A 23,515-nucleotide genomic window follows, 5' to 3' on the forward strand; every position below is an offset into this window, starting at 1 on the left:
TTGGAGTCTATAAACATATTAAAAATTAATGAGGTTAACATTTTCTCTGTGTTGGCTTTAAAATTTTGCCTGTACAGATATATCTTGAAAGTAGAATTAATTAGGTTGTCTCTTATCTCCTCCATATTCACTATGGTTTCTCAGATGTGGATGAGTGTGAAATTGGTGCCCACAACTGTGACATGCATGCCTCGTGTCTAAATGTCCCAGGAAGCTTCAAATGTAGCTGCAGAGAAGGCTGGGTTGGAAATGGCATCAAATGTATTGGTGAGTAGTTTGCAAATGTAAATAAGCTTTGCTAAGACACAAAATTCCTAGAGGCTGTTCTTTGCACAGTTGTTAACCCACATACTTGAATAGGAACATGCCTCTTATTTTCATTTATTCTCTTGGAAAATCAAAGGCTGTATTTCATTGCAAGATAATTTCTGTCCAAGAAGTTTCCTTTAACCTTGGTATAAGTGATCAAATTATAACAATATGCCTTGGCATCTGCATTTTAATGTGTTGTTGTTCAGTAAGTTATTTGATGTGCTGCCAGAAATCTAAACAGCTGTAGGATGAAAAATGACTCATGTTTTTTCAGTCTTTTCCTAGGGTAATCATAAGATATAAAACCCAGTGAAATAAATGAAGGGAATGTAAAGGTTTTTTTGGTTTTTTATTTTCAGATAACCTAAGTCTGTAATAACTGATTGATAGCAAGCTTCTTAATAGAAAATAGAATTTTCTTCCAGGGAAACCTAAATGTTTTGGATTCCAAGAGGCCAGATTAGAAGGAGAATGGGAAGACAGTTGCCATCCTCCAAGTTTTATGGTTCTTGACCAGAGGCTAGGAAGTCCTTTATAGCCGTGAGGCAGGGACCTGGATTTTACTCTTGTATCATTCATAGTGCTGCTTGGTATGCTCCGTGTTTTACATGCCTTAACAATAAAGTGTGTTCCAACATATAAAAATTATCCAGCTCAATTCAAAATATCAATTAAAGCAGGTGAAACTGGCCTCCCCACAATTCCTCATTAAAACTCTATAAGCCTGCGGATAGGATTAGGTGATAGTTTTAAGATCTCTTATTAAAAACAAATTAGTTTATTTGAATGTACTTCCTTATCCACTCAGTTGTTTTATACTTGTCAAACGTTTGTAGCTGACTAGAATTTGAATTATCATAGTTTCTAAATAACTTTGCTAAGGAACATTCAATCATGGCATCAGTAAGTCCACTAGCTCCCTACCCTAGCCTGGACATCTTTTTATCATTAATCCAATGACTTTTCAGCCATATCCCCATTCCCATTATTCTAGTACTATTTGTTTACTGTTTTTCTCCTTTAGCCTCATTTTTTTGTGCTTCTTGTCCATCTGTCACTTTGGCCAACTATTGGAAAATAGGCTGCCTTCAATACAAGAGGCACGTCCAGGCAGCAGATCTGTCTGCTTCTTTCCAGCTCCATCCCCCTGCTCTTGTTGCAGCTGTTCTCCCTCTCAGTCTCCCCAGGCGCCTCCTCTCTGTTAGTTGCTAAAAGACCTCCTCATGTGTTTGCTCCCTCCCTCTCTGGTCCTCTTGCAATCCATTCTCCACATAGCAGCCAGACCAATTTTTTAAACCATGGGTCTGATTTCTTCAAAATTGTCATTTTAGCCCATTGAATTCAGGATAAAATACAGCTTCCTTCACATGGTTTAGAAGACCTTGTGTCTCTCCTGCTTCACCTTCCATTATCCTGCGTCTCCTACATTGTGCCTTATCACTCTGACCTCCTTTAATTATTGTCACACCAAGCGCTTTTCCTTCTCAGTGTCTTTATATATGCTGTTCCCTCTGCAGGGAAGACCCATCCCTACTTCTCTTTAGCAGGTCAACTCTTGCTCGTCCTTCAGGTTCAAAGTTAACTAAAAATAGTTTGTCAGTGGGACCTTCCTAATTCCTGCATTCCAAATTAGACACCTTTTCTTATTTCCTCGTATTTCTTCATGGTACGTGTATAACAGTGTTTAATTTAATTTTCTGTGTTTAGCATGTGTCTTTTCCATTAGACTAGGGGCTCCATGAGCTTCCCTGGCAGCTCAGTCTGTAAAGAATCTGCCCACCAATTCAACAGACCCAAGAGATGTGGATTCCATCCCTGGGGCGGGAAGATCCCCTGGAGGAGGAAATGGCAACCCACTCCAGTATCCTTGCCAGGAAAATTCCATGGAGAGAGGAGCCTGGCAGGCTACAGTCCATGGGGTCACAAAGAAGTCGGACACAACTTAGTGACTAAACCAGGGGCTCTGTGAGGTCAAGAATCATATCTTGGTTTCCGCATCTATAAAATGAACTTGAAAATTTTAATGGTAATTGTCCTGCTCTGAAGTTTCAATATTATCTTGAAAATTACCCACATTTTTAGCGATAAAGTATCCAATGATAAAATTCACCCTAAGTAGAAATCAGAAGGAAATCTAGCCCTGGTTTTCTTTTAAACATTATAATTCTAGTTGATTAGATAGCTCAAAAAACACTTGAACTAATTATTTTGGCCCATATTTGTAGCGTGAACATTTTGGATCATAGATCGGAGGTCTTAGAAGATTAGAACTTTTGACTTTACCAATCAAATAAAACATATTCCATTTGGCCACTTTACATTTAAATTAAGATAAATGAAAATCTTTCTGGGTGTTGAGATATTCCATCTTCATTTCTGAACTTTGCTGCTATGTTCTCTTGACATGCAGATCTGGACGAGTGTTCTAATGGAACCCACCAGTGCAGCATAAATGCTCAGTGTGTTAATACCCCAGGCTCCTACCGATGTGCCTGCTCTGAAGGGTTCACTGGAGATGGATTTACCTGCTCAGGTGGGTGAGGTCCTGATTTTCACAGCGCACTGCGTATGTTTTTGTCATTGGAAGAAAACTGTAGTTAAAGGAGGTTGAAATTACCTCTGTTTTTACACTTGACTTGAAGTGAATGTGTATTTTTGCTTACATTAAACACAAAAACTGGGAAATTTTTAAAAATAATGGCATTTATTACTATTTTGTGGTCTTAATGACTGTCATTTCATTTTATTCATTAATTAACACGATGGCCAAAAACAGGTTCTGATTCCGACCACCTGGATTCAGAGCTTGCTGATGCTGCTTACTGGCTGTGGAGCCTTAAGCAAGTTACTTAGCCTGTGTGTCCTTAATTTGTCCATTTTGGAATGGACATGGTGACAGTAATGATAATAATACTGTTTTCCCCCCTTTTTTTTATATCACCGAATGGACAACATATGGGAAAACTATTCAGCTTCTTAAAATCTGTGATCTACCCAATCACGGTTATTTATTGTGTTTATAAAAATCTCAGTTTATCATATGGTTTTGAAAGGATTACGTGGAATGATATAAGTAAAGAGCTTAGAAACATGCATCATAAGAGCTCAATAAATGTGACTAAATTCATACTACATTCTTGGAGGATAAAACATCCGTTCATTATACTCATGTAAAAGGCTAGAATCATCTTGCTGGACATAAAGAACAATACTTTTCAGCTTGAAAGATAGGTGTGTCTCAGTTTAATGTACATACATTTAACCCCAAATTAAAAGATAATTTTTTGTTATGATTATTGACATCAAGAACTCAGACTTAAAATTCTCTAATGCCTCTTTAAGAAAATATGTATATTCAGTTGTAAAGCTTTCTTACTTTTAAACCTCGGGTGCTGCGTCTTTCTCAGCGTGTCTGTGCTCTGTGCTGTGAAGACAAGGGCCTGGCCTTGGAGTCAGACACGGCTGGACTGAGACCCTGGCTCAACTGCACGTTAGCTCACTGTGCCTCCCACGGCTCAGTCGGCTACTCTTAGCCTCGGGCCCTTCCTCTTCTAAACCTCACAGGGTTGGTGAACTAAATGAAAACATGCATGTCAGGTAACTAGCACACTCCGTGGCAAGTGTTAGGCCCTCAATAAACATTGGTTTCTGCCCTTAACCCCTTTGTCTTTAAGATCTATAAATAATGCTCATTTGTGTAATTAAAATAAGAATGAGATTCTTCTTTGTGTAATTAAAATTTAATGAGATTGTAATGGCATGCAAGAAACTTCCCTCATTTCCATAGAGTGTCCCTGCTTTACTTAAAAATGCTTGAATTAATGAAAGAAAGAGTTGTTCATTTTAACTCTAATGTTTTCAAATGAATTAATGCCATTTTAAGGTTAATTCCACCATTCTTGGCTATCTCTAAATGATGTTGCTATAGCACTGATGCATCAAATTAGCCTTAAGGAGAACTGAGACAGATGGGAGAGAGATCTTATACCTCATTCCTCCTGTTTATCGTGATGGAATTGCATGTTATAGATTAAACAGCTTTATTGTCAAGTGGTATACCTTTATTTAGGTGTGTATGGATAATTGTTTGATATTAATGAACACTAACTCAGGCCAGTGAGATTGGTTTAGTTATGGAACAGAGAAAAAAAAAATGTGTCAGGAGATTTGGAACTTAATAGAGATGTAATTTGCTCCTTCAACAGATGTTGATGAGTGTGCAGAAAACATAAATCTCTGTGAGAACGGACAGTGCCTCAACGTCCCAGGCGCGTATCGCTGCGAGTGTGAGATGGGCTTTACGCCAGCCTCAGACAGCAGGTCCTGCCAAGGTGGGTCACCAGGATTCCAACTCATTTCCAAGTTGGATCAACTGCAACAAATGAAACCACAAAAAGGGCTGGAACGGGCTCCACCTGGAAGCAGAATACACAGCACATGCTGCACATATAAAAGTCATTTGTTTAAGCATGGATTATTTTGCCGAATGAATAATGATGAAGGCGGCTTTCATCTCTTATGAAGTTTTCCTGGCCAAGAGCCAATAGTTGGAACTTTGGCTTATTCAATTTTTTTTTTAACTATTTCTCTTTTTTTTTTAACTTTTTCTTTTGTTTTTAATCACTAAATGAATGACATGTGGATAAACTGTTCAGCTTTTAAAATATGATACGTTATGTACCTCAATCACTGCTATGTAATGTGTTTGTCAAAATCTAGGTAGCTCATTTTTGGCGTTACCTTCTTACCTGAGTCGGCTATCTGCATGTCTGGGACTGGAGGTCCTCTTCAGGGACTCCTCAAGAACTGCACCTTTTGCTGAATAGTCATGTCTCCTTCCTCTTTAAGTTATGACATCACCCCCTTTCCTGGAAATGGGACTTTGTAACTAGTGTGATATCTTTCCAAGTAAAAGAAGTTGAATTTTCTTTTACATTAGAGACTCAATTCACATTGCATCGAGTTTGGGTCATCATTGTGTTCTTAAGAGTACATTAAAATGTAAATAAAGGAAAGGACTGAAAATGATTCATATGCCATAAGGTTTTTAACAAAATTAGTGATTCATAAAAAACCTTAAAAAAATAACTCAGGCTGGCTGCTAGGCAAAGATTTTTAAATGAAACCAGATTATAGGCTTTCCCTACGTGAGTATCTAGTCAAATGAACAGAAATAGTAAATGCCAGCTTACACACACACACACACACGCATACACTTCACCAACTAAACGAAAATTATACAATCTGGGGCAGCTTGAACTAGACCCTGACTCTGCCCCACCACCAGCGTATCACTGAAGAGAAAAAGTGTGTGTAAAAGATCATGAAATTTTCCATAAATATCTACCAATTTGGATTGAATCAGAACAAGAGAATGAGTAGTAGGCTCTAGGAAAATACTAGAAACTGAAAGCATTTGTGCTTCTACTTTGACCTGCTATGTTGAGCAGAATCTAAAGCATTTTATACAGAGCAGCTGTAGAATGAACTTTATTTTTTTCTCAGTCCTGCTTCTTTCTAAGCATTGAAGCCAGTTAGTAGAAACTGTGAATCAATATGGTCATGAAATTACATGATTTATTATGCACATCAGCTAGACAAGAATTGGTGGGAAAAGGAACAAGTTACCAGGATCCAGACACTTTTGCCAACATAAAATTTCAAAATGAATCCTTTATACTTAAGACAACATTTGCCCTCATAGTTCTATTCCATTATCTGGGGCCTAGGCCCTTCTAAAACTTTTCCCAGAACCTTCCCCAGGGTGATACTAAATAGTTTCTCTTTACTGTACTTCCTTCCTGTGTTGGCTTTCCCAAAATATGTCATTTCCATGTAGAGAAATCCCAATTGCCAGGGCATCTGAGAGTGGCACACACATAGCTTACCCTCTGCTCCATTTAGATAGGTGTCAACTTTTGAGATCCCCAAAATGTAATTCTGTGATTCTGCCTGTTTCTCCTTTGTTTTGTTGTTTCTTTTTCTATGAGATCTGGCACATCTAGACAGTTTATCCTGAGCTACTACGTTAGTTTCTTGACATTTTTCCATCTTACTATAAATGTATGCCCCTCTGAATTAATCCTCTGATCAACATTGGTCCACTCAGCATCTACCTCTAATTTCTATAGAGTTTAAATGTTTGCTAGAGTTGGCCATTTCTCAGTATTCTTCACCGAAATGGAAGCGTACAAAACCTGCAGGAACCTCCTCAGGGACAGGTTAGGACTCCCATCACATGGAGTGAACCCAGAGACAGAACATTTCTTATGATGTCGGAAGAGAGATCAGGGGTCAGGTTCATCAACAAAAAGCACACAGAGCCCAGCAGAGGTCTTCCCATCTGTGTTTCTCATCTTCCCCCACCTTATGAAACTCTGGGCCACAGAGCAGAAGAAGCTTTAGTGAAACCCATACCCCAAGCTATCTTCCAAAGAAATCCGAAGATGAAAAAAGAAGGGAGGATGTCAAGAAGTTCCATCTAAACTGTATGGGAGTACAGTTGACACTTGAATCATGTGGGGGCTAGTGACGCCTACCCTCAGCTCAGTGGGCAATCCGTGTACAACTTGTAGTCGGCCATCGGTGTTCTGCATTCCTGTTTTCATGGATCCACATATTTAACCAACCACAGATAGTGTAGCTGTACTACTACACTGCAGTATTTACTACTGGGGAAAAAGCCATGTTTAAATAGACACATGCAGTTCAAACCTATGTTGTTCAAGCACCAGCTGTATATAAAAACTCTCAAAAGAGCTGACCAAGTAAAGTGTGAGTAAACTGAAATAACAGCTGCTGTGCTGTTATTTCTATGGAAGTAACAACAAAAGAACATGCAAAAAACATTAATCAGCTCAGAGTAGGAGAAAATTAGTCAAGGGACAAGAGCAGATTCCATGTAGGTATGTTGTACCATAGATAATCGTCATAAAAACATGATTGCACAAGTTCAAAGTAAGTATAAGAACAGAAAAGACATTGCAGAATCGGGAAACAAAAAACATGGGCTGATCGAGGAAAAATCAGAGACCTATTAAATAGACACAGCAAAGAATAGCGGAGATGAAAATGTAATTACCAGTGAGATAATCATAGTGAAAAAAGAGGGGAAATAAATTAAGAAAAGACAAAAGCCATAAGCTTAAGTATAATGGGTGTTTCTGACGTGAAGAGTTCCTAAAAGTTGAATAGAAAAACATTGAGCAACTAAACATTTTCCTAAAATAGAAGAAAGAACTGAATATACAGGAAGGGGTAAATCATAAGACAAATTTTAAGCTTTATTAGATTATTCAAACTCCAGATAGAAAAGGCAAGCCTTGAACAAGACAACCAAATACACATTAGAATGGTGCCCTCCCAGTTATAAGAACACATGTGGCAAGAATATTATACCTCAGAGTTAGTTAATTATATAAACAATAGACATATCCTGACATGTGAAATAATTCAGAAAGAAAGCATCTATGGGTTCTCCTTTCTTGTCTTGGGGGAAGAAAACAACACAACTTATCAGCAATGAAACAACCAATCAAGAAATATAAATGGGGAGGCGGAAAGCAGTAATTGGAGAAGTGACAATAAAAACATTATTGATTTTAAAGAATTAGTACTAAATTCTTTAGAGATTATGATAAATGGCATGAACATTTAAAAAGTGAAAATAATGTGAATAACAAAAACGAGTTGGAAGCACATATATATTCATGCTAATTTTAATCATCATTGTGTAGAATGCACTGTCTTAAAATCATTTGAATTTAACATAAAGCCAAAAGGTGATAAGGCTTTAGTATTTTTCATCAATTCTTTATGTTAGAATTTCAGAAGCTACTGACATAATGAAAAATTGATTTGATGCTTGAAAATGGTTCAGTCTCTCTGAATGTGCATTGAGAAATACCAGTATTTGGAATATTGTTCATCCAATTATGATAAGTCTAGATAGAAGCATTTTTGAGTGATTTTTGTTTTTGCTGTCTTATTTTCTATGTTGTTTCCTATCTTTGCTATTTGTTATCAATACTTTTCTATATTGTTCAAATTTCTGAATATGCATCAAGTTTATAAAAACAAGACAACATTCTTTTAAAAAACCTTATTTCACACAACTTTTTCATCATTCCAATGGAAGTTATTTGTAATAAAATTCATTTAAAAGTACAATGCATACATAGGGCTGATAATACAATTACATTTACAGCTTACTGCAACTCAGTTATAAACTAACTTAATGAGTCTTTACCCATTTATATAAAAAGAATAACTTTATTGCCCCAACACAAGTAAAGACAACTTGGCACATCAGTTGAACTTCTAAACACAGTCTGAACCATACTTTAAATATAAGATAATTGAAATGCTTTATTTTATCTATCATGAAAGACCCTTTTATACTAAAGATATAACTGTCTTGAGACAGCATTTTAGGATGACTTGTCTAGTCTCGCCTAAAATGGCATGCCTGGTCTGCATTCTCAGAATATGAGGTTATTTGTGTACAAAAATGTCCATCTTCTTCCTGTGAGTAAAAATACAGATTATTTCTACAGCTGGACAGGCATACATATGCCTTCATTTTCATATGAATGAGGAGTAATAACTTCTCATTTATTTTGAGTTAAAGCTTCATGGAAGACTTTTATAACCTGAATTTATGACTTGAGGCCAACAGAGATGTTTTAATGAAATTGAAGGAATGTGGGGCAATGATGATCTTATTACACACTACTAGGGAAAAAATTCTTTCCCTGTTTATAACTGACCTTATTAAAACAGGTCAGATTACAGAATAAAAAAGTTTAAATAAGTTAAATAATTTAAAAGATACATTTAATATTTAAAATGTTATATATTTTACATGTTGTAGATATTTCTAAAACATCTGAAGTTTTCATTATTGGAATCTTTGAATTTGTTTTTATTTTTTATTTTTTTATAATCTTATTCCCTTCGCATGTTTGTACTTAATTAAAAAAAAAAAATGTTTAAGCCCCAGGCCCACTTTTTCTTAAGTATTTTACAACCCAAGACAGTTAAAATACTGTCAATAAAATGAAATAATATCCTTTTATGTCTCTGCTCCATCTGAATGTTAGTTGGTTGCTGTTTATGTGACATCTGTGGTCAAAGTAAAAGAAAATTTTTTGCTCCATAAAAACATCTGAGGAGATGGAATAATTTATTAATGTCATCCAGTAAATTGAAATCTTTATAATCAAGAGATTACTATTTTTTTTTAATCTCCAGATATCGATGAATGCTCCTTCCAAAATATTTGTGTCTTTGGAACATGTAATAATTTGCCTGGAATGTTTCATTGTATCTGTGATGATGGTTATGAATTGGACAGAACAGGAGGGAACTGTACAGGTATGGCCAGTTAAGGGCTTAATTGCATTCTTATTAATTGAAAAGAACATTTTGTGCTAGACATAAAAGTTCCCCAAATTTCTGCTTAGCCTGCTATGCCTCAGGTTATGCATTTTTTTTGAAAAAGGAAATTACATTCTGATACATTTATTTCTAACTGTGAGATTGATTTTTTGTAATGTAAACAGCTTAATTTTAAATATTCAACATGAAATTAGTAAAATATCTGTATATATTTATGATGTCCACATATGTGTACAGTTATACATATATTTAAGTTTAATTCAAGCAAGAAATGATAGCATGATTTTCTTCAGAATTGCAAGATTTTGATATAATTTACTTATTTATTTATTAAAGATATTAAATGATACCATCATGAATACTGTCTGATTGATATATGGAAACTGCTTTAGGTGTGTACAAGGATTTCATTGTGCTGAGTCCCTCCTAAAGATTTTTAGTCTACTGACTTTGAGAATTTCCACCAAATCCTTTGGAACAGCAGCATGCCCAAGGAAAGTAAAGATGTTGATGTGGGCATTCTAAATGTTCTTCCTAGATATTGATGAGTGTGCAGACCCAATAAACTGCGTGAACGGCCTGTGTGTCAACACTCCTGGTCGCTATGAGTGTAACTGTCCACCCGATTTCCAGCTGAACCCCACCGGTGTGGGGTGTGTCGGTAAGTTAAAAGCACTATGAAACCAACAGATAGAAGCACATAGAGTTAAATACTAGGACTCTCTTGATAATGAACTGTAATATGAGCATTCGCTACAATTAACTTAAAGTAGTACTCTTTTACCTGAAGTAAACTAGACTGCCAAAATACATGGTCAGTTTTATTCTGCTAATCTTCCAAGTCATATTTTGAAACAGGAATTTTTGAGACATCTGCTCCCACATCCTCCTCTCACAGACTTGAGAACCACGGCCCTAGAAGTGCAGTGACTTGTTTTAAGGTCGCAGAGCTTGCAGATGGCAGAGCTGAAGCAGTGTCCCCAAGTTGCCTGGCTCCCTGCCCAGTGCATTGACCAGGACAGATGCCTTTGAAATGTGGACTCAGTTTTACAAAGAATATGTTTCAGGTTCATGCATGACAGTTGACAAGGCAAGCAATTAATGGTATTTATACCATTAGTTATATAATTCTTCAAAACCAAGGGGAAAAAACCTGTATTTCTATAGGTGTAAGAAAAACCTGTCCTTCTATAGGTATAAGAAAAACCTATATTTATATAAGTATATATTTCTTTAAAACCAAGAAAATATGGAATAAAATTTGTTAGTTATGATTAAATTCTCATTAAAAATTTTAATAAGGTTTGTGCCTTTTTCTTATGAAAATTATTTTCAAAATTACTTACAAATATGAAAAGTAAAAAGGTTTGTTGGATGCAGATGGCAGATAACACTGACTATTTTTCCTAAGAGGAGAACCAGCAGTTCCTCTCGAGGCTCTTTATATCAAAGAAAGTAATATCATCACAGGCCCATCTAGAAACATAAGGAAACGTGTTCATTGCCTCATTATTTGTGGTGGCAAGAATTTAGAAACCATTTTTGGAGAGTGGGTTGATTAAAAAAGAATGGCAGTTGGGCATTGTGGAGTTGACAGCATTTTATAAAGACAGAATGAGGCAAATGACAAAATAGCATTCATAGAAATTTAAAATGTGCACCAAAAAACTCCCCAAAATACTAATTTTGCAACAGTGCAGACCATAAAAAGTAATATTAAGCACTTTCCAATGTTTGAGTAAGGGAAGAGGAAGGAGATGGAGAGCAGGGATAAAAAGGAAAGAGTGGTAGGGAGGAAAGAAGGAAGGATGAATGAATACAAACCTAGTAAGAGCAGAACCTTGAGTTAACACCTGTGTCAGCACCTGAGATTCAGCAACAAAAATAAAACTTAAAAGAATTGAGAAAAGAAAGTAAAAGAATGAAAAGCTCCCCAAGTGGTTATAATGTGCAGCTGGAGATGAAGACTACTTGTTAGACTGTAAAGAACTTTGGCTTGTACTCTGATTTGAGACGGGATGCCATGGGAAGTGCCCTGACCCCAGGTAATGCTTCTGAAGGAAGCGATGGTAGGAAAAAGACTGTAGGTGGGTCTAGAGATGAGCTAGGAAACGGTTGCAGTAGTCCAGGTGGGGGTGACGGTGGCTTGAACTCAGGTTTCAGTGATGTTGAAAGCAGTGGTAAGTCATCAGATTCCAGGTATATTTTGAAGGTAATGTTGACAGATCTTATTAACTGGATTGAATAAGGAGTCAAAATTTGACTCCAAAATTTAGAGCCTGAGCAGTTTTTAAAAATGAGTTTTCTGTTTATTGAAAATGCAAAAAAAGCCTGGGAAAGGATTGGAGCAGGTTTTTTATGTGAAGGCAAGAGTATCAAGTGTTTGACTTTAGACATGGTAACTTTAAAATAGCTGTTAGATATCTTAGAGGAGAAATAAAATACTAGACACTTGGAAGAAGGATCTGGAGTTCACGGAGAAGTGAAAGATGGAACCACAAATTTAATCATGTTTAGAGTGATGGAACTAATGAGGTGATCTAGATGATACTCAGAGACAAGAAAAAGTTTGGGAGTCACTTATTCTCTTAAATATCCTTTCTAAACTTGTTACAGACTGACTCTTCCAAAACTTGCAAAGCTTGATGTGCAAATTGAAGCAAAACTTTGGGAGAATAAAGATTATGGGAAGGAGAGGAAGGAGGTTGCGTTATCACTATTTTCTGTAATAGCATACATTGCTTTAACTTATACTGGATTTCATTTCCTTTGTTGATAAACTCATGATATAGACTGATGGATTATTAGGAAACCTTTTTTTGCATTCATTTTATTAAAGGTCCAGAATGTGCCAGGTGAGTAATTGCTTACTCTCTTTAACCCATGGTCTAGATGGATGTCTAAACATGGGAAATTGTTGTAATTGATTTAATTCCTACAACTTGGAAAAACTCTAAAGTGATGATTTCTTGCAGGGAGTTAATGTACAGAATTTGAATTTCATCATTTGAGTGACCTTTCTCCAAAATGACATTCTTACTACTGTAAGGACCGTTGTAAACTCCTGTGTTGCTCTGCAGACAACCGCGTGGGCAACTGCTACCTGAAGTTCGGTCCTCGGGGCGACGGAAGCCTGTCCTGCAACACTGAGATTGGGGTGGGCGTCAGCCGCTCCTCCTGCTGCTGCTCTCTGGGGAAGGCCTGGGGGAACCCCTGCGAGACCTGCCCCCCTGTCAATAGCAGTGAGTATGAAGCCGAGGAAGAGGACAGGGACCCTCTGGTAGCTGAAGACTAGCTGCCGAATTCTTCTGGTGCTGGGGACAAGGGAGGAAGTGAGAGTCCGAACTTTGAATCTGGGCTACTTTCAGTGATTATGCTAAAACCAGCCAAGAAGGCTTCATATAAAAGGAATCTGAATTCCTCTCTTCTTACTGTTTTTCTTGATATGATGAAAAGAGAAAACAATTTTTTAAAATTTTATTTTATCTTTAAACTTTACAATATTGTATTGGTTTTGCCAAATATCGAAATGAATCTGCCACAGGTATACATGTGTTCCCCATCCTGAACCCTCCTCCCTCCTCCCTCCCCATACCATCCCTCTGGGTCGTCCCAGTGCACCAGCCCCAAGCATCCAGTATCGTGCATCGAACCTGGACTGGCGACTCGTTGAAAAGAGAAAACAATTTTTAACCATAACCCACTCTGAAGGATGATAATATCAGTTCTCCCAGGTATCACAGATAAAGGCCATTCCTGCTTCTTTTCCAGAGTTGTTTTAGTTGAGGTTCATAGATGCATTGTATTCCTCAAGTCCAACCAGGTTATATCTTAAATGGAAATGTGTGTCCTGATATGAGCATAGGTGAAACTCAACATTGTTGAATCGAGTTTTCATTTACTGGCCAAAAAAAGTTGTTGATACAAATTGTCTGAAAGTAGTTTTTCCTTTAATTAAAAACAAATGGGTTTTGTTATTCTACTTTGTAGTTTATGAAGTAATGATCTTATTTTAAGTAGAATGTTAATATACTTTTAAAGATACTGTGTTTGAAAAGGCACCTAGGAAAACATAGATACACCCCTTAGGATATGTGCTTTGAGCTTGTCAGTTGTTAAGTGCTAATTCATTGTCTCAGCCTCTTGCACACAGGTTATCAAATTTCTTTTTCTTTCCCTCATTTTGTAGCTGAATATTACACTTTGTGTCCTGGAGGGGAAGGCTTCAGACCTAACCCCATTACAATCATCTTAGAAGGTGAGTATACCTCTGATGGCTGCTATTGCTACTGCTGCTGCTAAGTCACTTCAGTCCGACTCTGTGTGACCCCATAGACGGCAGCCCACCAGGCTCCCCTGTCCCTGGGATTCTCCAGGCAAGAACACTGGAGTGGGTTGCCATTTCCTTCTCCAATGCATGAAAGTGAAAAGTGAAAGTAAAGTCGCTCAGTCATGTCTGACTCTTAGCGACCCCATGGACTGCAGCCTACCAGGCTCCTCCATCCATGGGATTTTCCAGGCAAGAGTACTGGAGTGGGGTGCCATTGCCTTATCCGCCTCTGATGGCACCAGATTTAAACAAGAGCTTACTTTAGAGAAAAGCTGGTAGAAAAGTTAGAACAGCCCAGACAAGATTATTTTGCAAAATTATAGGTAGACAGTTGCCAGTTTGCTGAAAAATCATTCGTAAGTCAGACTTGATCCGTTGCAGTGGTGTGTGATTCTTCTGCAGGGAAACTCTTTTTATAATTATCTCCAACTTTCACCATTGTTAGATTTAGTTATTGCTCTTTTTAGATTATAGCAGAGTTCCATGACTAAGCCAGGGGAATTCATGATCACAATAAATGTCCGGTCTTAAGTGTGCATTCACTTGGATGCATGGACGTCTGCAGGTCTTACAGTACCGCACATTTGAAAGCCCTCATAGTGACTCTTGTCTTTCACAATAGTATCTGAGCTGTCTCCCCTTTTGCAGATATTGATGAATGCCAGGAGTTACCAGGACTCTGCCAGGGTGGAAACTGTATTAACACTTTCGGTAGCTTCCAGTGTGAGTGCCCTCAAGGCTACTACCTCAGCGAGGAAACCCGCATCTGTGAAGGTGAGATGGATTCATACCTAAAAGTTATTAGTGCTATTTAAAGCAAAATTACTGGTCAGGTCTGGAGAAAAGAGTCCATCTTCAAGTTTTATCAAGGGACATGATGAGACTGATTCATAGTTATTTTCTTGTCCGTCAGTGCTTCTAAGTTGTATGCCAAGTCACTTCAGTCGTGTCCAACTCTTTGTGACCCCATGGACTGTAGCCCGCCAGGCCCCTCTGTCCACGGGGATTCACCAGACAAGAATACTGGAGTGGGCTGCCATGCCCTCCTCCAAGGGTTCTTCTTGACCCAGGAATTGAACCCGGGTCTCCTGCCTTGCAGACACTTTCTTTACCATCTGAGCCACCAAGGGAAGCCCTGTATGATGATAGCTAAATTAATTTACAGATTATTTGCAGTAATTGACTATTATTTTTCTCTGAGTAAATGGGTTGATGATAAAGGGAGAAAGCTGAAATACTATGAAAGCATTCAATATAAGTTATTAACTCATATTTTAACTTTATATTTTATATAGAAAAATATGTATATTTGAAGTGGGACCATTAGGTTAATATTTCCAGTGACTTTTTAATGTTGCACAACAGCATATGAAACAGTTCAGAGGTTATGCAGATGCCTTTCTTGGTTCCATCCCCCACTTCTCTTGTGGCAGTGTAATCATCCTTTAGGGGCCTGGTCTTCCCACTAGACTGGGAGCTTCTTGAAGCAAGGGCCACATCCAATTTCATCTTTATAGCTATAAGTTCTAGCTTACAGTAGAATCTCAGTATTTATTTATGGAATGAATGAATGGATGCTTCTAAAAATAAACATTAAACACTTAGTGTAATTATTTCCATTATAACTTTTCTACTGGAACATTTTAGATAAGTGCATCTGGAAGAAATATGCTTTAATAAGGAGAATAACCAGAAACTGCTACTTCTAGAATCTCTTAATGGGTGTTAATTTGAACAGAACTATAAAGAAAAAGGCTTTTCTAAGTGCCTTCAGTTTAAAGTTGGCACTAAAATTTGATTTCAGTGACGTAAGAGGAAAGTAGCTTTAAAGCAATTCCATCTGAAGTATATGAAATTTCAGTTTAAAAACATAGGCACCATTGAAGTTATTTTTTTTTTTGCCACTTTGGAATAATTTATTTTGATCACCTTTATTTTTAAATGTCAGATTTTTATTTTTCTGAAGAAGGGCGTATTGTGACATAAATGCATTTTGGGGGTGTTTCCTATATGTAATTGCTTTAAATTCTAAATTTTATAAAAAGTAAGATGAATTCTATAAAAACAAAAATTGGGGGACTCAGCCGTATGCTTTGTTCAGTTGTTTAAGTCATGTAAATGCATGGGGAAAATATTTACAAATGAATGGGTATTCTTGCATCCCGTAGATATTGATGAGTGTTTCGCACATCCTGGTGTGTGTGGGCCTGGGACCTGCTACAACACTCTGGGAAATTACACCTGCATTTGCCCACCTGAGTACATGCAGGTCAACGGAGGCCACAACTGCATGGGTAGGTAGAGCTCTGAAGTGGAGGCGGTCGCTGTTGCTGGCTTCCTGGCCCTCATTATCTCTCAGAGGCAAACGGGTCATAATTATGCAGAAAGTTTGGAAGTTAAATCTCTATGAATAGTAAAGTGTTTCAAAGTCTTATAAACTTATGGCTGTGTGCCATATTTTTCATATACTTTGGCTACCTGTTATAAAGCATGAGTCTGAGGTAGAAAATTTCAACAAATATTGTAATTATATATTCTTAAATACCTTCATTTTCCATTCATATAAATCGAACATTGTTTTACAAATAAAAGAACATTCAAAATCTAATATGTAATGCTTTTTAAATTAAATAAATGCATTTGAATAGAGAAATATCTATTACCTTTGGCCCCCAAGAAAATTAAAAGTGAAATCCCTTACTTAAAAACAGGAAAGACGCTTAACTAAAAATTATTTGTGTTCAACTTAAAGAATTATTTTAAGAGACTTCCACATGACCATGAAAATTTTCAGAGTTAGTCGAGGAATTTTAGTGTCTCCAGGTATATGGGGTTTATTATTAGCTGCTTGCTGTCAGGATGGGTCGGCATTTTTGTTTTTCTCTATGTAGACATGAGAAAAAGCTTCTGCTACCGGAGCTATAACGGAACCACTTGTGAGAATGAGTTGCCTTTTAATGTGACAAAGAGGATGTGCTGCTGCACATACAATGTGGGCAAAGCCTGGAACAAACCTTGTGAACCATGCCCAGCGCCAGGAACAGGTAAGCACTCTGCGCCTGCTTCTGCGGGCAGCCACGTTAGTGACACGGCGGGCATGTGACGCTAGAGTGAAAACACAGGGGTACTAAAAGCAGACATAGTTCTGAAAATATCCAGGAACTCATGTGCCTGGTTTCTCAGGCAGCCAGTCCTCTTTAAGGTCCAAACACTAATGTCTGAAATGTCCCTTGAGTAAAGTCTGGATCCTGAAAATAAGCCGCATTGCTGAAGAGTTAGAATTTTATAACACCAGTCCATTTAAACATGCTGCTTTAATTACTCTTCTCCTCATAAAAGAAGTATTTATTGAGAATCTACTTGTGTCATTGTGTTATACTTAGAAGATGTCATTTTGGTAAATTGTGATTATTTAAATTCCAACATGCTCATTAAGTTTGGTCTTGGAAAACATGCAAAAAAAAATGGATTTGATGAGCAAACTTTTTGTAAAAGCGACTTAGTATCAGAGTTCTCCTTATGCATCCATTCCCTCAAACTTACGTGAAATTTTTAGACAGTAAAGAGAACTGGTCTTTACACAGTAAAATTTTTTTCCAGACACAGATTCTCTTGAAAGGAAAACTGAAAAGTAGTAGAGACAAGAGCAACAGGATCATCTTAAAATTGTTGCCCACTCAGGTTCTTTTATGACCTGAAAAGTGGTCACGCTTAATAGTTGTAGATACTAAGAGCTGAACCAATAGGACAAATAAGAAACAATGATTATGCATTTGTTACCATTATTATTATTACCAGTATTATTTAGGGCACAGTTATTAAAATATTTCATTTAACATGATGAAATTAAGGAGAGATGGGGAAAAGTGACATATAGGGCCTTTTTCAGTGGCTCAAATTCAATGGGCAAATAAATGGATTTTCTCTTTTGTATTAAAGTATAATTGATAAATAATATTATATTACTTTCAGGATTACAGCACAGTGGTTTGACATTTATACACATTATGGATTTATCTCCACGATAAGTCTAGTCACCATACGTCCTCGCACAATTGTTTTGCAATTTTATTGACTATATTCCTTATGCTGAACATTACTTTGCTGTGACATATTTATATTATAGCTGGAAATACGTACCTGTTAATCTCTCACATCTATTTTATCCTACCCCTTACGCCCCTCCCCTCTGGCAGCCATCAGGTTTTTCTTTATAACAGAGATTCTTATTTCTGTTTTGTTTGTTCATTCGTTTTGCTTTTTAGATTCCATATATAAGTGAAATCATACATGGCTCGTCTTTCTCGGTCTCACCTCACTTAGCAAAATGCCCTCTAGATTCATCCATGTTGTTGAAAGTCACAAGATTCCAACAACACGGCTGAGTAATAATATGTGTGCATGTATATATATATACGCACACGTACAATATACCTTCTTGTTTATATGTTTGCACATCACCGGCACTTAGGTTGCTTCCGTATCTTGGCCCTTGTAAATGATGCTACAGAGAACATAGGAACGTATACTTCTTTTTGAATTAGTGTTTTGTTTTCTTCAGATAAATGCTCAGAGATGGAATTGCCAAACTGTGACAGTTTTATTTTTAATTTTTGAGAAACCTCCATGCTGTTTTCCATAGTGACGGTACCAATTTACATTCCCACTGACAGTATACAAGAGTTGCCATTTCTTCTCACCCTCACCAGCACTTGTTATTTGTGATCTTTTTGATAACAGCCATTCTGACAGGTATGAGGTGACACCTCATTTGCATTTCACTGATAATCGGTGATGTTGAGCATCTTTTCATGTCCCTGTTGGCCATCTGTGTGTTTTCCTTAGAAAAATGTCTATTCAAGTGGTCTGCCCATTTTTAACTGGATTATTTGTATTTTTTATATTGAGTTGTGAATATTCTTTATATTTTGAAATTAACCCCTATTGGATATATCATTTGCAGACATCTCATTCTATTCAGTATATTGCCTTTTCCTTTTGTAGATGGTTTCCTTCACTGTGCAAAAGCTTTTTAGTTTGATATAGTCCTGTTTGTTTATTTTTGCTTTTTTTCCCCTTGCCTGAGGAGAAAGATTCAAAAAAATATTGCAAACACCAGTGTTGGAGAGCATCCTGCTTATGTTTTCTACTAGGAGTTTTATGGTTTTCAGCCTTACATTTAAGTCTCCAATCTGTTCAGAGTTTTATTTTTGATATGGTGTAAGAAAGTGGCCAGTTGCAGCCTTAGGCAAGTGGCTATCAGTTTTCCCAGCACTATTTATTGAAGGGATTGTGTTTTCCCCACTTAACAATCTGGGCTCTCAGATGGCACTTAGATTATAGTTTTCTGTATGTTACCTGATACTGTTTTCAAGAGTTTTATTCCTCTGTGTAGCAGTGGGCATTCAAAGAATTATGCTATTTAAAAATTAGAATTCCTAAAAGGTCCTGTTAGTTTGGTGAATTATGTGTAGTAGTGATTCTCATGATGCTGCTGCTGCTGCTGCTAAGTCGCTTCAGTCGTGTCCGACTCTGTGCGACCCCATAGACGGCAGCCCACCAGGCTCCCCTGTCCCTGGGATTCTCCAGGCAAGAACACTGGAGTGGGTTGCCATTTCCTTCTCCAGTGCATGAAAGTGAAAAGTGAAAGTGAAGTGGCTCAGTCATGTCCGACTCTTATCGACCCCATGGACTGCAGCCTACCAGGCTCCTCTGTCCATGGGATTTTCCAGGCAAGAGTACTGGAGTGGGGTGCCATCGCCTTCTCCAAGTGACTCTCATAGTCTCTGTTTTATTCCATGAGACGTTGTTTTTGATGCCTCAAATTTCACGTTCCAACAAACAGACGTTTATGTTAAAAAAAGATAAAAGTCATGGCTCATTCATTACTCATTGTGAACATGTTTCACCACTACAAAATTATCTTTGCATGCCTATGCCTTTGTGCAATTCTAATTCCTTTTTAAATTTGTACACTAACCTAGTTTTTCAGTTTACATGAGTTGGATCATTTTTAAAGCCCTGCGTTATCAAAATAAAAAGAGCTTAAATGCCTTAAGTGGATATTTTGAACTCATAATGATTTACTTATTTTCTAGTATCCGAGCAGTAAAATGTTTAATGATGATAAGAACAGCAATAATAATAATGATAAAAGAATGCCTAGATTCATTCACTCCATACAAAAACTGATATTGTAGTCAAATAAATATAATTGAATTAAAGGGTCTTGTTGTGAATAATATAAAATATATTTGTCAGTTACAGTAATACTATATAAAGTGTTATTTTGAAGGAGTATGAGAATTTTAAGAGTCTATTTGCTTTGTTTATATTTTAAAGCTGACTTTAAAACCATATGTGGAAATATTCCTGGATTCACCTTTGACATTCACACTGGAAAAGCTGTTGGTGAGTTTTTCTAGGTTATGTTTCTTTTAATTCATATATGTAGCATGTTGTAAAAATTAGTTCAGTGTTTTTCAAGTTTAAAGTATCATAAAAGATAATACTCTGCATTTGGATTTGATATGGTTAGACAAGAAAGAAGTAGCATGTTTACAGATAACCAAGTGTTAGTAGTGGGATTAGTCCATCAGCCTGGAGTGGGTTGCCAGCCTAGTGATTGAGTTATGATGTAATAGTTATGTGACTACCTCAAGATTTCATACATATCAAGCTAAAGCTTTAGTTTTTCTCATTATGAATATTGTATTATCAATACATGATTCTAAGTAATCCACTTTATTTTATTAACCTTTATTGTCTGTTTTCATGAGTATATGCTTAAGTTCTCTATGTATTTTTACAGTATTTTTATCCCTATCTACTTATGAATTTGCAGAATTATTAATTATATAAATTTCTTTCTTCTGAATGTGCTTTCTCTTGCACAGTCTACTTTTCTTCCTCAAAGATTAAATGAACAATATAATTTTAAATGTCTGTTATCAATGCACAGATAACAAAGGACATAAAATTAGGAAAATACAGTTGGCTTTATCAAATGAATAATAGCAATTAGGTAAGCCTGACATGAAACTTAAGAGGAAGCTTGATTCCCTAGGAAGTTCATTTGCTCTGTTGACACTAGTATCCCTTGGTATATTTGATCAACTACTTCCATTCTTTCATTACTGTTCAAAGGAAATAATATTTTGTAGTCTGTATGCTTTGTAAACCACAAAATCACTCGTACCAGTATAGGGTTGATTTTTGAGACTGAGTGTGTGTTTAGCATTATTCAGTGTTTTACGATACATACATTAAGCAGAACCATATATTTGATCAAATCTGTTCAATTGCAGACATTGATGAATGTAAAGAGATTCCAGGCATTTGTGCAAACGGTGTGTGCATTAACCAAATTGGCAGTTTCCGCTGTGAATGCCCCACGGGATTCAGCTACAATGACCTGCTGCTGGTCTGCGAAGGTAATCTGAGCAATAAGTGACCTTATCCAGGAAAGTTCGGCAGACATAACTGGTTTTTAGAAGTTTTCTGACTTACTGTTTCTACTACAGCATTTAGGAGTTGATCACCAAATTGATTAAGTGTATGTCATACTGATGCCATAATGAAGTTTGAAAAATGGAATTGTTGCTCTTGCAGATATCGATGAGTGCAGCAATGGCGACAACCTGTGCCAGCGAAATGCAGACTGCATCAATAGCCCAGGCAGCTACCGGTGCGAGTGTGCTGCAGGTTTCAAACTTTCACCCAACGGAGCCTGCGTAGGTAAGAGGAGAATGGCTCATTCTTTGACACTGAACACCATTGTAGGCCTCTGTGGTAGCTCAGATGGTAAAGAATCCGCCTGCAATGCAGGAGACCTGGGTTCAGTCTCTAGATAGGGAGGATCCCTTGGAGGAGGGAATGGCAACCCACTCCCGTATTCTTGCCTGGAGAATTCCATGGACAGAAAAGCCTGGAGGGCTACAGTCCATGAAATTGCAAAGAATCAGACACAACTGAGTGACCAACACTTTCACTACTTTCACCACATTCTGTATACTTAGTTCCTGCACTAAAAAACTGCCTATGCTCTCCTATCAAAAAAAAACTATTTTCAAGTATAATTTTGAGGAGATTTTCCAAGTAAATCTATTCATTCATATTGAATCTATTTCACGATATCTTTTAGATTCTTTTGTTAGGAAAAGAAGTCTCTCAATGGATTTTTCCTAGAATTGAAACTAAAAATGATGTCCTTGAGATATACCAATCAACATGTAAAAAGATTGCATGATTTAATTTTTTTTTTAAAAAGAGGCTTGTGTACTTTAAAGCCTTGCCTTATTTTTATTCAACTCTTGTTATGGTTCGTTTTCAGCCTATCTGTAGTAATTACTAGCAGGCTATAGAAAAAATGCCTGTGGGAAAAAATGAAGGAATCTTAATAAAGATCAGACACGTGTAACATGTGTTTTATTTTTTTTGTGTTAGATCGCAACGAGTGTTTAGAAATTCCTAATGTTTGCAGTCATGGCCTATGTGTGGATTTACAAGGAAGTTACCAGTGCATCTGCCACAATGGCTTTAAGGCTTCTCAGGACCAGACGATGTGCATGGGTAAGAAGGGAAACATTATTTCCAGGGGGTATCGTGGAGCTGAGACTCCAGAAGAGATTACCGTTCGGTCACCCGCCACAAGGAACTACCCTGTCTCTGTCAGAAACAGTCTTAACGAAAAATGAGCTATGTGAAACTGTTTATGGTTTTAGTCAATGTAAAATTTGCAAGCAGGACACACCACAATATGTTCTTGGATTTAGTGGTAACAGCTTTCTTCCCCAGATGGCTTTCACATGCTTATTAACCCGAGCTTTCAGACAGCGTTACATGGAAATCGCCGTGGTACCAGCTCTCCATTTACCCCTCTTTGTTCCCACTCAAGGGGCTTCCCAGGTGGTGCTAGTGGTAAAGAACCCGCCTCTCAATGCAGGAGATATAAGAGATGCAGGTTTGATCCCTGGGTCAGGAAGATCCCCTGGAGGGAGGGTATGGCAACCAACTCCAGTGTTCTTGCCTGGAGAATCCCCATGGACAGAGGAGCCTGGCAGGCCACAGTCCATAGGGTCACAAAGAGGTGGGCATGACTCAAGAGACTTAGCACACAGGCACAGTTCCACTCAGAGAAGCCTTTTGGAATGCTAGAATGCAAGGGGAGCAGTAAGGGGGACAGTGTTGAAATGAACACATACACACACACATATGCTTCTTTCCCCCAAATCACTGAACATTTGAGATATATCTGCTTACTTGGCTGTTTCAACTCTTAAAACCAGGTTTTAGAAGCAAAGATGGTGAAACTTTGAAAAGCCCCAGTACAGTAGCTAATGTGATGGTTAGTTAAGCAATAATTGTGTTCAGTAAGTACTTGCTGAGCTGATGATTAATAAGATTTCAAAAGCAGAGGGGCTTTTGGAACTCAGCTTAACTTCGGAACTCACCTTGGAACTCAGCTTAACTCCT

The 23,515-nt window shown here is 37.3% G+C and overlaps 1 protein-coding gene across 2 annotated transcripts in view; it reads left to right on the forward strand.

Annotated features, from left to right (window-relative positions):
* FBN2 (fibrillin 2) overlaps positions 1 to 23,515 on the forward strand; it is a 222,825-nt gene that overhangs the window by 165,296 nt on the left and 34,014 nt on the right. Inside the window, exons 32-45 of one of the 2 annotated variants that reach the window (XM_061422898.1) lie at positions 145 to 267; positions 2,723 to 2,845; positions 4,518 to 4,643; positions 9,565 to 9,687; positions 10,250 to 10,372; positions 12,792 to 12,953; positions 13,901 to 13,969; positions 14,690 to 14,815; positions 16,210 to 16,335; positions 16,933 to 17,085; positions 20,384 to 20,452; positions 21,349 to 21,474; positions 21,653 to 21,778; positions 22,487 to 22,612. In XM_061422898.1, coding sequence (XP_061278882.1) covers positions 145 to 267; positions 2,723 to 2,845; positions 4,518 to 4,643; positions 9,565 to 9,687; positions 10,250 to 10,372; positions 12,792 to 12,953; positions 13,901 to 13,969; positions 14,690 to 14,815; positions 16,210 to 16,335; positions 16,933 to 17,085; positions 20,384 to 20,452; positions 21,349 to 21,474; positions 21,653 to 21,778; positions 22,487 to 22,612 — 1,701 coding nt within the window. The remainder of the gene's footprint in view (positions 1 to 144; positions 268 to 2,722; positions 2,846 to 4,517; positions 4,644 to 9,564; positions 9,688 to 10,249; positions 10,373 to 12,791; positions 12,954 to 13,900; positions 13,970 to 14,689; positions 14,816 to 16,209; positions 16,336 to 16,932; positions 17,086 to 20,383; positions 20,453 to 21,348; positions 21,475 to 21,652; positions 21,779 to 22,486; positions 22,613 to 23,515) is intronic. The other variant, XM_061422899.1, reaches the window with a different exon arrangement.

This window comes from Bos javanicus, chromosome 7, assembly GCF_032452875.1.
Source record: "Bos javanicus breed banteng chromosome 7, ARS-OSU_banteng_1.0, whole genome shotgun sequence".
NCBI classification, from domain to species: Eukaryota; Metazoa; Chordata; class Mammalia; order Artiodactyla; family Bovidae; genus Bos; species Bos javanicus.